The 15,554-nt window shown below is 40.9% G+C and overlaps 2 protein-coding genes and 1 long non-coding RNA gene across 4 annotated transcripts in view; 1 reads left to right on the top strand and 2 right to left on the bottom strand.

Moving 5' to 3' along the window:
- The window catches only part of ap4b1 (adaptor related protein complex 4 subunit beta 1), a 27,291-nt gene extending 25,277 nt beyond the window's left edge, over positions 1 to 2,014 (bottom strand). For both annotated transcript variants that reach the window (XM_037102703.1, XM_037102702.1), the window contains exons 1-2: positions 1,877 to 2,014; positions 1,478 to 1,613 (exon numbers count right to left, since the gene is read on the bottom strand). In XM_037102703.1, coding sequence (XP_036958598.1) covers positions 1,478 to 1,590 — 113 coding nt within the window. In that variant the 5' untranslated portion in view covers positions 1,591 to 1,613; positions 1,877 to 2,014. The remainder of the gene's footprint in view (positions 1 to 1,477; positions 1,614 to 1,876) is intronic.
- Positions 2,015 to 2,898: 884 nt separating this feature from the next.
- On the top strand, positions 2,899 to 4,369 carry LOC119023282. Its single transcript, XR_005076222.1, has 2 exons — positions 2,899 to 3,033; positions 3,129 to 4,369. It is a non-coding gene; the product is annotated as an uncharacterized LOC119023282 (long non-coding RNA).
- Positions 4,370 to 5,354: 985 nt separating this feature from the next.
- sephs3 (selenophosphate synthetase 3) lies at positions 5,355 to 13,860 on the bottom strand. Its single transcript, XM_037105092.1, has 8 exons — positions 13,451 to 13,860; positions 12,569 to 12,672; positions 9,426 to 9,533; positions 9,079 to 9,233; positions 7,696 to 7,786; positions 7,487 to 7,586; positions 7,051 to 7,263; positions 5,355 to 6,496 (listed from the first exon to the last, which is right to left on the bottom strand). The coding sequence occupies exons 1-8, from the start codon at positions 13,725 to 13,727 to the stop codon at positions 6,246 to 6,248; spliced, it is 1,299 nt and encodes a 432-aa protein (XP_036960987.1). The 5' UTR covers positions 13,728 to 13,860; the 3' UTR covers positions 5,355 to 6,245.
- Positions 13,861 to 15,554: the final 1,694 nt, after the last annotated feature.

Here is a 15,554-nt window from a genome sequence, read left to right on the forward strand (position 1 = left end):
AGGAGATGACAGGCCTTCAGATGATATAAATGGCAATAGTGGTACAAAACAGAAATTTCTTTGGGTAATTCATAATCATTGAATGCATTAACTGTGTCAGTGCTCTGATGTCATTTTAGATGATACAGTTTGTGTTTACTGTAAAATATCCTGCTTCTTTCATGTACATCTTTTTCACCAGGGTTTGTGTCTATATTTCGTGTGGATAAGAATATCTGCGATTCATGGATGTACTCATTTTTGTGCTGCCCAATATCAGTATAGGCATCAGCACAAAAGATCAAAATGTAACTTTATAACATTAACATCAAATAGCTGCCAGAAAACGAGATCAGGAGTCACCAACTCCATGTCAAACGGCTATTAACCAAGACAGACCAAGCATGCAGAGGAAGATCAACACTATAACGACAAGACTAAGGTTAACTCTGGAACGATATCTTAGATGTTACTTTAACCTACCAGTTGCCTATCCAAATTAATCGAATAATTATTTATTGTATGACATACCTGAAAATATCATTCCATGTGTTGTAATGACTTGCATTGTTCAATCAGCAGTCCAAAACCCAAATAAATGAGGTCAGTCTACTATGATTGATTGACAAGGCTTATTAATTGACTATTTTGTTCAGCTGTACAAATAATGGCAGTGCCACGTTCTGGCAGTGTAAACAGGACTTGATGGGAACTTGGAGGTGACGGGGTAACGTGCACAATGCACGCACACTTCATCGCCACTTCATGAGGAACACCTGTACAATCTATTTCAATTTAACACAACAGCCCTGAAGTGCCATTAATTATACATTAAGAAGTGTATATGTTTTCGTTTGTGTTAACATTGTCAGAGTGAGGACTCCTTGGTCTTCTTTGGTCTACAGTAGTTGTGTTTAGGCTCCTGTTCGTCTCCTTACACACACCCTTCTGTTGCTGACACTCATCTATCACTGTGATTCATCAGTAAATTGACTTTTTTCATCATCCACTGGGAAAGTCTGGCATTTCTTGGCCCACCTCACGTGTTTGTCCTTGTTTCCATCCTGAGCAGTGGTTCAGAAACTGCTCCTCGTCCTCCGAGACACTATAAGACAGCCTTCTTCTGACGGGACTGACTGGACTCTTTGTGGTTTATTTAGTGCATTCTGTATCTGTGATGAACGTTGCTTCTACGTCTCTCAGTGAACTAAGCTCCATGTATTGATGCTCTGGTGGTGAGCTCACCGTGGCTCTAAAAGTAACATTCACTGCCCCATCAGAAACCTTTAGCCTAGCCAGGATTTGACAGTGTCAAACTTTCTGAATCCTCGAACTGTCTGATTATGCTTTGGGTTAATGTGACAATATTAGAGAAGTGTTGTCAGACTTTTGCTCACAAGTGTAAGATAGACGAACGGGGGAAAGATCTTTGTCACTGATGCTGATGGCTGAGCAGGAGAGCAGTCTGTCTGGTGTCTGCTGTGCGTGTGGATCCTACCTGATGACTTTGAGGATGGTGTTTCTGTAGCGCAGATGGTCAGATTGGACGTTGGGGTTGGACAGAGCTCTCCTCAGCTCCCTCACCGTATCCTCACTGCCCAGATACGGCATGACGGCCGCTGCCAGCCCGCACACTGACACAGCAGACATAAAACATTACATGGGTTCTCAGATTAAAGCGTTTACACATGATATCAAACATTAACTTGTTCACACAAAGCGACTAAGGGTCTAGGGACGTTCGCCAGAAAAACACATTCAACCGGTGTAGTACAAAATGATCACCGACCAGAAGAGAACAAAGCTTTATTTAGCGACACAACTACTTCTCAACCAATTAGTCTAACATATCACTTGTTACATCCTCAAAACACTTCTGTTAATATTAAAATATTACCGGTTACACTTGAAATGGGGAACAATATTTTGCTGACACGATTGTTTACACCGCGCACACTTCCGCATTTCTTCTTCTTCTGCTTTTAGTGTCTCTACTTAATCATATGGTGCCATCTGCTGGTGCACCTGCTCAGTGCGTCCGCCATATTGGATGTGGCAGGTCTGCCCTGTAAACAAATACTAGAAGCAGATGTGAAAACTGTGGTTTTTTCACAATCAGCTCACACTGACAAACTGTTTCGGTGTTATGTAACCGAGTAAAAACACCTACGTTTACATTTAACTAATTTTGATTAATCGATTTTATATCCAGTAATTTATATTCATTTATGTACTAATGATGACAATCATTGAGACAAAAAAGAGCAAAGTCAACTAATCAAAATAAGACACTGCAAATGGCAGTGAGTCTTCTTTATTTTCTAGTAGTGAAGTGATGTACTCCAGTAGACAATGACCTGTAGTAGCAGTGGTATGGTCCTTTAAACATGCTTATATCTGTAACTGCATTTTTTATGTGGCAGCTTTTATGTCCACCAAATTTCCCTTCGCACAAATAAGTAAGTAATATTTAATTTTGGCACTGAGTCCCCACATAATATTGATAAAACAAAATGTAGACATCTGATTTGCGTCATAGATATTTATTTATCTACCATAAATTGATATTGTATACTGTCAAGAACAGTAAACTGTTTTAGGCTGTCACCTCAGCCTCTCTCTGTAGTCTGTCAGTTGAGCATGTCATGTCATGTTACAGTCCGAACCACTTATCCCTTTCCATGGGGTTGCGGGGTGTTGCTGCTGGAGCCAATCCCAGCCTTGTCTCAGGGCGAGGGCAGGGTACTCCCTGGATAAGTCGCCAGCTCATCGCAGGGGGGTTCAGTATCTCGCTGCTCAGTATCTCGCTGCCCGGAGCTGGGATTTGAACCAATGACCTTCCGATCACTGGTCGGGCTGCTCTACCCGCTGAGCTACAGCCGCCCTCTGTTGAGCATGTAAATAACATTGGACTGCCATCTAGTGGCCAGTTTTAGCAAGGTATAAAATGGAGGAGACGGTGAGCCCTGTGAGCTCACCTGTGCGCTTCTCAATCACCTTTTCCTTTGTCTCCGCCGGATGGATGCTGCGTCTGGCTTATCTGTGGTTCTCCGAGTAAGTTTGCTTTGAACCATGTAATGTAATCATGTACCATCTTTATGTTGGTTAGGATGCTGCAGTCTGTCTTAAGTTTGTTTTATTGTTATTAGGAGGCAGATGGCTCTCCAAACGGCACCTTCAACATAACAAACAGTTAGCTCCTTTATAATGGAACGAGGTGTGTGAACAACGAGTAAGTGCTGCAGAGTTTATGAGGATATGGAGTAAGCGGTTGAAGCAAATCCGTCCTAGGGCGTCCCTTGGGCTTAAATAGAGGATTGAAAGCCTTGACACATACAATAAAATTGCATAATTTTCCACTTTGCTGCTAAAATAAGATCTTGTATTGATGATGGGAGAGTCGGACCACTGCGCAAAGCCTTCTTCAGCACATCCCAAAGATTCTCAATGGGGTAAAGGTCTGGACTCTGTGGTGGTCAATCCATGTGTGAATGATGTCTCATGCGCCCTGAACCACTCTTTCACAATCTGAGCCCGATGAATCCTGGCATTGTCATCTTGGAATATGCCCGTGCCATCAGGAAAGAGGAAATCCATTGGTGGAGGAACGTGGTCATTCAGTATATTCATGTAGTCAGCTGACCTCATTCTTTGGCCACATCATGTCGCTGGACCTCACCTGCATCTCTTCTTACCCTGATGCAGCATCACTCTGGAACAGGGTAAATCTGGACTCATCAGACCACATGAGCTCCTCTATTGCTCCACAGTACACTCTTTATGCTCCCTAGCTAACAGAAGCCTTTTTTTCAATTAGCCTCACTGATAATTGGTTTTCTTAAGGCTACTCAGCTGTTCAGTCCCAGTCCTGTGTGTGGAAATGCTCTTACTATTAAACATAGCCCTAAGTTCTACTGTTGTTTTTCTACAATTCAGGATTTTTTTCCTGACCACATTTCTTCCTCAAAGACAATGGTTCCCTACTATCCTTCCAGTTTTTAATAATGCTTTGGACAGTTCTTAACCCAATTTTAGGAGTTTCTACAATCTCCTTAGATGTTTGCTCTACTTGATGCATGCAGATGATTTGACCCTTCTCAAACAGACAACATCTTTTCCACGACCATGTGATGTATCCTTCGACATGGCTGTTTAATGACAGTATGCACTTCTTGTTGAACTTGTATGCACATTATGGAAATCTTAGTGTTATGAGTGGGTTGCTATACTTTTTAAGTGTGGAAATGTTCATTTAAAGGCCTAATGTACTGAGTTAGCTAGTTAGCCTCTGTGCTGAAATAACTTGCTATTCTTTGTCGTGTGCTGTGTGAGCTGCCTTACTGAGCCAACAGTATGACTGTACAGATAATAAACTGCAGCATAAAGGACACGCAAGCCTCCTGTTAGTCATTCTTCACACAACGCAGAGTCGCAAGGTTGTTTGAACCACAGTGAACTGTAACCGACCATGCTCAGTGTGGGTTCACAAGTTAGTTGTCAGACATGTCAAGTGGTGGTCCTGGCACCAGGGATTCTGTCCAGATCTTGTTTTTTATTTTGAAGTACAATACCTCCACCCAGGAGGCTACACTCATGTCCATTTGTTGGTTGGTTTCTCAGCAGAATTATACAAAAACGACTTGATTTCCATCAAACTTTGATGGGCAGGTCTCAGACTATAACAGACCCTGTTAACTTTTGGTGTGGATCTGGATAAAGGAATTGAATCAGGAATTTTGAATCACGTCCTTTAATATTGTGCGCTAAGGTCCTTGAGGGACAATGCTCAGGGAATTATGCATAGACCTTGATGAAAACACTTATGACTCATGCAGGTGGTTGGTATCTATGAGTGAGTACAAAAGGGGACTGTTGGGCCATGGCAAAGGTATGCACTGAGTGCCATTCTAGTTTACCCTGTATTTAAATAGCATATTGGAGGGTGAAAACCTTTCTTACTAGAGACACTTTTCCTGATATACTGACATGTCAAAGCAGAACAATACACAGGTGTAATCATTAACAGTCCAGAACTGTTCATTAATGTTGTCCTATATAAATAAATGGAATGAAACACTATTGCCCACTCCATTCACTGACCATGTCCCAGCTTTAGGGCCCAGACATCGTGTACGCTTCCCCACTGGCATGTCTTAGCCACACACTTCCACAGAAGCTTTAATGCCTTTTTCTTTTTTTTTTCTTTCTTTTTTTTTACACACGCTTCTGATGCTGAGAATACTCAATGTCTGCATTAAACAAGGTTCACTTGGGTTCGCTTGAGTGGTCACAGATGATTTCTTTTAATCACATTATTTTTCTAAGCTCCAACATTTTAAGTTTGTCCATACTAATCTTACATAACACCGAAACAGTTTGTCAATGTGAGTTGATGTTTTTATTGATTGTGAAAAGCAGGAGATATACAAACGCTGACAGCTTATGACCTCCAGTCTCAAGTCCGACACCAATCCAAAGGCAAACATCCACTCTACCTGGCCCTGTTGGCTGGGGTTTAAAAGGCAGAGCTTCATGAAAGGAAAAGTGGGAGGGACTTGGTGCTGGACAGCCAATCAGCTGACATGGAAGGACATTCTGAACACTACCCAGACTGTCCAAAGGAAGCTGCTCAAGCCTTCCTAAGAGCTGTGTGGGCAGAGCCAGGTGCCAGTATGAACCATTTCTTTTTCACATGAAACATTCATCAACAGGAAAAATTAGAATCCTCCACTTCCAAAATAAAAAAGTCAATGAAAACCTCTGTTCCACCTCCCCACAGCAAAGCACCCCAGTTAAATTAGAAAATATTCAAACACACACATTTACACTTTTTTTTTTGCCGCCAAGAATGATTTGGAATATTTTCTGTCCTAAGAATTTTAAGTTTGTTTTTTTTTTTCCAGAAACCTTCTTTGCATTCAGATGAATTATACATAGTCACTTAGTCACTTGTCATGTGGATTAAGAAGGGGCACGCTACACTGATTTCAAATTTGATTCCAAAGAAGTGAAAGATAGGCCTCATTTCAGCAGCTTTCCCATCTGCTTTTTCCAAAAATGGATAAAGATGCTGACCATTCCCTCAATCACTGGAAAAGATGATGGTGGTTTTAATTGGAGTGCTCTTAGCATTTTAGGGCACACAAAGGGGTGATGACATGGACAGAAACACATGCACACATGGTCTCACACACAAACGCACACTCACGGTCTCACACACACACATACAGGGTCTCACACACACAGTGTCAGAAGGTCGGCAGTGTCTATGACAAATTGGGGCTAGGAGCAGGGCTGTTGGAGCTGTTGTCCTGATTTGCAGCCTGGCTTCCTCGTGGCGGAACCTCTATAATACGGGGTTTGTCAATGATGCGAGCATGGCGGTCGCCTTTCTCTACAATTCCAATTATCCATGCTCCGCCCGCTGCCCCCTGACCTCCAGCTCCAGAGCTCTGGCTCTTCATCTCTGAGCAAAACTTAGCAGCCTGCTCTCTGGGCAGACACACAAGTAGTCCACCTGCAGGAAAGGACAGGACAAAGGGTTTAAGGTCAACACTGTGGTTATAATAATATACGCTTTCAAAAAATCAAACACTAATTTCACCAAATCATGGCTAAATACCAGAGCTGCACCATTAATTAAGATTTTAATGAAACTGCATTTCTTTTGACAAAAGGTAAAATGTGACAAACAGCACTAAACTGAAGTACTCTAGTGCTACAGAGATGACCTTGTCTACAAATCTGGTCCTACAGATGTGTTCGCTTGTTACAGAGCACAACGAACATATCATCTTGATTTTTTAAGACGTGTTTTTGGGGCTTGGAGCCATTATTTGATAAGGCAGCCAGCAAAGACAGGCAAGAAAAGTAGGCAGAGAGAAGAAGTCATGCAGCAAAAGCTTTATCTGTAGAGCGCTGTGCTGATTCACTGCTGATGCAAACCCAACATTTCCTAGTGCTGCAGCTTTACATTCAAAGCATTTAACACATAGCCCTATCCAATACATATTACTGTGTTCATTCAAAGATATACAGACAACACCTCTGTGTGTTCATCTGTTTTCATACCAGAAGTCTCTGCTGATGTGCCCTGAATCAAGTTGAAGAGGTTCCCACAGGCTTTACTGATGGCAGCCATCTTGGCTATGATCGGTAGGTTGTGGATGACGAATGCCACCTCATTTCTTTGCTGTGCTGCAAGGTTGTTGGCATGACCTAGCAACCCAAAGCCCGTCACATCTGTTGCAGCGTGGGCCTGGAACTTGTGCATTAGCCCTGCCGCTGGGGACAAAAACATCAATACGAATGAGGCCCAACGGACAAACTTTGTATCATAACTAAAAAGTGACAGAAAAAGTGTTAGCAGCTAAAATGTAGAGCCAGGCTAAATGGGTGTTCAGTCAGTCATTTAGAATCTGTCTGCTACAAAGTAAACAGTAAATGCATTTCTTTGATCAGTGATGACTGCCGAATTTCAGGACATAATGAACAAAATGTATTGTACCTGTGCGGTTTAGCGTTGCCATGGAGAACATGGCTTCCTGATAAGCCTCTTTAACTTCCTCTTTGGTGACGACTAGCTTGATCTTGTTCCACCTTTCAGGCTGGTAGGATATAAAAACAGACAGGGAGGTTCATATAATGGCGGAGTATGAGAAGTGGGAGCACAGACACTGCAAATATTGCTCATATGAGCAGAGTCGAGTGGCTCACCTGATCGAGCCATTGGTGAGCATTCACAGCCACCTGCGTTCCCAGAGGTTTAGTCAGAACCAACACATCGCCTGGCACAGCACCATCTGGCCTGGAATAAAAAAGAAAGAACACACACAGACTTACGACTAGCAGGCAGTGTTGCTCAGGAAATTGCTCACCCTGGTGCTGTTATCATCACTGCAGGAGACTTCAACCACTGCAATCTACACACTGTGCTATCAAAGTCTTACCAGCCTGTGAATATCCCTAACCCTTTTCCTTAAGGGACACCTTTACGCATTGAGTAAACTGACAACTCCAAATTAAGTGACATATTTGTTGGATGCTGAAATCAAGTTAATGTTAAGAAACTGACAAAGAGAAAAATTAATCCTTAAAACAAAACAGTTGACAGTAATGACATGCACATTTGTAAACAGGAACAGAACACCCAGACCAAAACACACTATTGTGTTCAAAGTAGCTAGTCCTAATGTATCCTGGCAATGTATCCTGTATCCTATTCTGATGTTCTGTGTGTGTGAAGGCTGCAATTTAAGATTATTTTCAATATCTTCCAACTATAAGTGTTGCAAATTCCCAGAGCCCAATATTTAATTGAAATTAACATCAAAAGATTACATAAAGCATAGTAGGTACACAATAAAGTATATCTTAAATTCTTCATCTCAAAATAACATTAAAGAAAGAGGAAGGAAGTAAGGATGTCCCAAACCGATCTGCAGGATCAGGATCGGGCCAATATGGGCATTTTTCCACTGATCGGGGATCAGCAATTTTGAACTTGGACCCTATTCCGATCTTTTTTTTTTTTTCTTTTTTGCATTACACTGACGTTAAACGTGCCGGTAAGTGCACTAGTTTCGTACAGAAGAGTATGTAAAATAGGCAATTGAGGAGATGCTGAACGCATGTGAAATAGACAAGCAACATGTCCAGTGTGTAAAAAGCAGTGGATGTTATGGAGGTGACAAGCGTGTGCTGTATCTCTCACACACACTTCAGCTGGCTGTACAGGAGAGTCTGCTGTCACAGTGCAGCATCACAGACTCACTTGCTAACTCAAAGCAGATGGAGTCATATGAAAGTGTGTACTTTGTTTCAACAAAATAAAAAAACTATTAAGGAACAGCTTGGATGTAGGTACTTCTTTCTTAATGCAGCTGTATTATCCAGGAAAATATTAGTTAAGGCTAAGTATTGCATCTGGACTCGGTATTGGCATTTACTAAATATCAAATGACTCGGATTGGATCAGGGTAAACAAAACCTGATTGGGACATCCCTAGACGGAAGTAAGTATAGATATTATCTAATGCCAAATGAATATGTGCAGTTATAAAAGATGCAGGACCACTGCAAAAGTTTTAACTGACTTACATGATAAACTCATTAGGCTGACAGACGACTGATGCAACTCCTCCTACAATGATCCAGGGGTTGATCACTGTCTGGCCTCCCGTTACAGAAGTCCCTCCCTCCTCTGCTGCGTCACGAAAACCCTGAATCATCAGCGGCATCACCCGCTCACGATCCTGTGTTGTACATGCACACAAAGATGATACTGAATCATGAAAGAAGACTCTAGTTCAAATGGGACAGGTACTACATATGTGGAATCCCCCAGTCAAAGCTCTGTTAAAAAAATATAATGCACTCATACTCACAATAGAGGCATCAATAAATAAAAGCAAAGATAAGACCTTGGCATCGTCCTACAAACACACCTTGTCATTCATCTTCTGGCTGACACTCAGCAGCATCAACATGTTGTCACACTCGGTGATCCCCATGGCATAGAGGTCACTGAGGACGTTAGCACATGCTATCCTGCCCTGAGAAAAAGACAGAGAGCAAAAACTGGTCAAAACAGGCAAACACCTTTAAGAATTGTTATCACATCTTTAAAATGATTATGTTTGAGCAATGGTTTGGAGCCATATGTGCTCTGTGTAATATCTTGAGTCGTAAAGCTCTGGTCCGTTATTTCCCTTGTCACAGATATTTTCCCACATATCTTGTTATCACTATACCCAGTTCCCTCTCCCAGTTCTCACCCAGTGCCAGAGATCTAACATTCGACCACTCCTTCAGACTGTCATAGAGGGCACTAACTGAAGCGTCCCCTTCAGCAAGAAGCATCCGTTTCTCAATTTGTGTTACATTTATATTAGTTGGCAATGACGTGTCTTTTGCAATTAAGTCTCTAATCTGCAAATACTGAAAAGATCCATTCCTGATATGTCACATTTCGCATCATTTTTTAGTTGGAATCTTTTAATGTCTTGAGGGTCAGTCCATGCATGGTCCACTTTGTAATTACAACACAAACATCCCAATCTTGCAACAGCTAGATATTTGCTGTTACTTCCTGGATAGTCTGATGAAATGCCAGATTGAGAATATCATATTTGTTAGCTTTAAGCGGATGTTGCTCTTCTTCCACTGTAGAGAACTTGGCAGCAGCTCCTGGTTTGTTAGCCTTGCTTGATTTCCTCCTGTCTTTTAGTGGCATCTTGTCAAGGCGTCTCAGAAAAAAGTAATCAGTACATCAGTAAGTGTCCAACACATGAGTTGTTATGAATGTGAAGTTTAGTGGAGATAGAGAAAATGCAATCAATGCAGTTGTGCTGAGCCTGGAAAAGTTGGCGATCCACTACACCTCCAACTTGTTTCCCCTGTTTCTGAATATTTGAAATGGCTTCAATTCTCATTCTTTGCAGTTTCGATACATCAGTACATTAGTACCGGGTGCTTTGTTCGCTCTCCCTGTGACTTCTTTCAAAATTAAATTAACTTTGATGCTGTTGTTCTTAACACACAGAACACTAGCCTAGCTGTATTAGCTTAAATAAAAATCATCTCCATCCAGACTCATAAAATACATGCAGTGAGGATTACTTCATCCATTCATCATTATTCTTCATAATTTCATCCATTCATCCTGTTAGACCATTATTTGTGTTAAATTTTGGCAGAATTTCTGAAAGAATTATTGTGTTAGGGGCAACAATGTATTGTAAAGTCCAGCCACTTAAATTTTATCAGTTCATCCTTCAGTCCAGGAGCTGTGCCAAATTTGAATATCTTGTTCATGAGAATTGGACGGGACTTCAACACAAAAATTCATTTCCACAGCTTTTGCCAGCGTGTAGGTATAATTTTATGTGAATTGCAGAGTTTAAGTGATGTCTGTCTTTTCTTCAGTATAGTAGAAAATAGATACGTTCATGTTATGGTGCTTAAAGCACTTAAAAATATGACATGGTTACACCAGATAATCCACAGACTTTGTTGTGAGAAGTTTATAGTAGGATCTATTTTCTCTCTATCAAACTACACTTTGAAGAAAGAGGAAAAGCATATGGTGGGAGTGAAACGAGAGGGAAGTCAAGCATCTGTCGGCGCCCATCCTCCAACCTATGAAGCCCGGGGCTGTATTATCAAACTGTCATCTCTTGAGGTGAGTATTTGTGGTGCTGTTGGACAGAATAGGATGGGAAACAATGCTAATTTCAGGAGATAAATTTGCAATTCAAAGGACTGCAGCTTGGACGTGACATCATATTACCATTATACAGTATCACTGTAGTTTATCTATTATTGCTTTTATCTAATATTCTTACATATTGCAAATTAAAGGTTAGAGAACATCTGTTTACAAAGTAGAGCTGTTTAAAGGGTCAAAACATACATCTGAAGAAGAAATTCTAACTCTGTATTTTAACCTTTATCATATTAATGAAGTAATAAGACAAACTCAGAAATATGTATTTTTTCCATTACTGAATAAACAAGCCGTTGTCAAAAGGAAAATAAGCTCATCTGTGCACTGTTTGAAGCTAGAAGCTAGTGTTGTCCTATAAATTTGTTTATTTAGTCATCAAAACAAAGAGAGTTTGTTTATTTAGTCTGTTTAGGCAGAAAAAAATAAATGAAGATTTTTCTCTTCTAGTTAAAATATGTTCTCCAGAACTACAGAGTGCTCTTTAAACTTTAAATGAATGAAGAGACAAGCCAGAGACAGAAAAAAGTATCCAGAGTTCATCATTTCAAGCAGAAACAAAATGATGCTCTGTACTGTGTGGTGTAAAATTGAACCAGCCACAACGGCACAACAGCGTTTCAGCAGAGGACATCCACTTTGAATGCAAAATGTGGATTTTTTTCCCCAGGAGACACTAATAACTAATATTTACCTGCTTCTCTTGGCTGATACATTTAAGATTACTGGTGCTAGCAAATTTGTGTACTTTACAAATAAGGTCATAATCTGTAATGTGTGCACACATGATGAATACATAAGTCTGAACAACGCACAGTTACTGTTCTAGGGGTCTGGCTCTGATGCAGCATCCTCATACACAATTTTAAGAAAATGTGTGTGAGGATACTGCATCAGAGTCAAAGTAGCACTTTTTTTAAATTAGAAACATTACTGATACTGATAATAGAAAAAATCTGAATATTGGCCACGATGATCAGCCAGGGCTGATAATCAGTCTATCCCTTGTCAGTTCATATGTTTAGCTAATAGTTTTTTGTTTGTTTGTTTTTGTTGGCTGTGTTGGGTTGTCATACACCTGCTGAGCCTACTCCCTACAATCAATAAGCAGTACGTTTTTCAAATCAAGACACCTGTTGTATTTCTTTTTTGTATGAATACTACTCCTCTAACATAGCTTCTAACTTTTTATTCACTTTTTGGGCAGAATTCCTGCTGACTAAAGTAACTGTTAGCGGTGGCCCAAGTCACCATAAATACTTGTGTGTTCCAACAGCTTACTTCCTGGACACTTCACATTGAGCATTGGCAGGGTGCACGTGCATGTTAGTGCCTCATAAAGGGAAACACCCGCCAGTAACTCACCATCATGTATGGATCCTCTACCAGAGGGTAGAAGAAGTCTGTGGTCTGGACCAGTGAGAGTCCTCCATGCCTCAGAGGAATAACACAGCAGTCCATCCCCACACCTGGAAACACACCACAGCGAGGGGGCAAAGTTGCAGTGTGTCACAATGCAATACAATGACTATAGCATTACAATAAATAGGGTTAGGGTTAGTTTTGTTTTTTTAGTGAGGATACTTCTTTCGTGGTGTTCGTTTTCGTTTGTGGCGGCGGTGTTTAATAAAGGCAGAGAGGCTTACAGGAAACGTTTCATGGGATTGCATTACAATGTATGAACAGTACGGGCTCTCTATATCTGTGGTGACTCTCTGTAACTACACGTGCTGTAGGTGGCTACACCTCTAAAAAAAACAGTAAACTAAGTTAGTTAGTAATGTAAAGTACTATTGCAGCACTTTAACTCAGGATTGCCAAACTCCTTTACTAGAAGAAGTGTGACCAAGAGCATGAACTTTGTACCCAAAGCATCACAGACATTTGCGCTGAGTCATCTACCGCCTGGGAATCTGACAACTCACGGAACTGGTGTGCTGTTCTTGAACACTCTTAGCTAGCTCCTACCTATAACACACTTACTATGTGACTGGTGATAATGCGTACGTGCAACTCGCTATAGCCAAGTGGGTTATGCAACAAATCCAAAGGTTGATGATAACTAAATACAACCAGTTTTGATTCGCACACAGCTGTCCATCTGTCAAATGAGCTGCCAAATGACTTATCACAAGCTAGCATCGTTAGCAAGAGTTACGCTAGCTAAATGACGTTGATGATAAGGGTTTCTGACAAAATGTATGAGACATAATGGCTAACTGTGCTAATTGTGAATTCGCTCCTTACCGAGTCGGGGTCCGGGCAGCTGTTGGCTGAAGTCCGATACTTGGTCTCCGGCCTTTCCAGACCCATCGGCCCGGTCCGCCTCCAGTCCCGCCAGGAGTTTGAGCAGAGCCTCCTGCGGGACCTTGCAGCCTCATCCCTTCAGGTCCGAAAAGGCTGTGAGACGGAACCCGCGCTCCAGGCCGTGCTCCTCGGGTTTGAAAGGCTTGTATCCGGGGGGAAAACAACCCTCGGTTCCTACTACCTCTGCCGAGGGAGGAGGGGAAGTTGAGCCCGACATACCTGGCTAAGGACGTCTGCACCTACACAAAGCCAGTCGCGTACTCCGGTAAATAGAGACGCGAGGATGAATGGGACGTATGTTCGGCGAGCGCTTCTCGAAATAAGACACTAGCGTACAGTTGGCCATAATAAGACCTACGACTTCCTGTAGGAACCTTCGGCGTAAAACATGTCTACGCAAGGTTAGGAGTATAAAGTACATACATATACCAGATAACTTGGACATAGGACTTTTATAACTGCAATATTAGAAAAAAAGTATTTTAAACCCGTAACGAAGTCAGTAATACAGGAGAAAGCGTCTTATTTTGAAGGCGGATTTGATGAATTTCAGTCCCCGTCTGTGCTTCCGCTGGCAGTACAGGTGGCGTGGAGAGCGTTCTCACGTGCTGCTGCTGTCAGGTGTATCATTGTTAGGAGTTTTTGTCAATCCATTTTTCTGTTTCAGGTTTTTTGACTGTTTTTACTTGAAACACATTGTAGCACCCACCCTGCCAAGTAATACATGTTGCCGTTTGAGGAAAAAGACTTTGAGAAAATAAAAAGGACAACAAATGTGATTTTCCCCCGAATCGTTCAAAGTGGTTTCTTCCTAGTTGGAGCGAGAAACGAAGCTAAGTCAAAAGAGGTTTTTATCTATCAACCTACACAAAGTCAGATGAGTATAACATTAGAAGAAAAAACAAATAGAGGAAAAAAAAAATCTTTGTGTGGAACATAAAATTTCAGACATTTTGGACAATCATGTGGCTGTACCACAAGGTTCAATTTTGGGTCCTCTTGTTACTTCGTTTGTATTTTAATAACTAGTGATGTGCGGATCCATACTGAGACATCGATACCTCAGATACCTGATCTGTAGAGGTGGTGTATATCATTAACAGGAACACAGTGGAAAGTAACTAAACTATTGAAATTTTGTCTAAATGATACACGGTTGGTGGGAACTACTTGGAACTACTTTTTCTTCCGCCTGGGTAAGTGTGTAATATGTAAGCGCAGCGCAGGTGCTGATGGGGCAAGACAGACTCTGTCAGAGTCCCTCGGTGCTGCAGGAACTGTCCAGGTGTCCAGGAAGGACATGTGGAGCTTTAAGTGGTGCTAAGCACTGTTGCTGGTGGAGTTGTTCAAATTAATAAATATGGTTATGAAATAAGTATCGAAATAAATACGTGCTTTGACAAAAAGCTGCATGAGTTCAGTTTGGAGTAATAATATGTGTATTACTGAGATAATCTCACATAGGCAAAACAAAAAAAGCCTAGATTTGTTCAGGTAAAGTTTCCTTAAGTATTGATTATTTAAAGTGGATTACATAGACTAGGTGTCATTAAATTATACAGAGTAATTGCGATAAAACAGCCATGGTGAATTTAGAAAAATATATACTAGAAAAGATGGATAAAAAATAACATTTTATCTATAAAATATATCTATTATTATTTACAATCAGTCTAATTTGTTTTACCTGTTAAATTAACATTTTAAAATGTAGGTATTGACAAACTTTTGCAATTATTGTGTCATTTATTTATTTAATTTAATATTTTACTTGCAATTTCAATTTGTGTCACCCAGTATTATAAAACAGCAAGTGTTTGTATCCCCTTATTGTGGGCTATTTGGAGAGACTACATTCATAGCTTAATCTAAATAAGATGAAGCATTCAGTGCAGAGTGGCCCCATCATTTGTTTTGCCCTGTGATTTTAAAATAATTCAATAAATAAATGACTCTGATGTCATGTATTCTTTATGAAGCTGTGATTTGAAATACACTATTTTTTTTAGATTCAACAGACACATTAGGTGTATTTGCACAAAGT

This window comes from Acanthopagrus latus, chromosome 7, assembly GCF_904848185.1.
Source record: "Acanthopagrus latus isolate v.2019 chromosome 7, fAcaLat1.1, whole genome shotgun sequence".
In the NCBI taxonomy this organism is placed as follows: Eukaryota; Metazoa; Chordata; class Actinopteri; order Spariformes; family Sparidae; genus Acanthopagrus; species Acanthopagrus latus.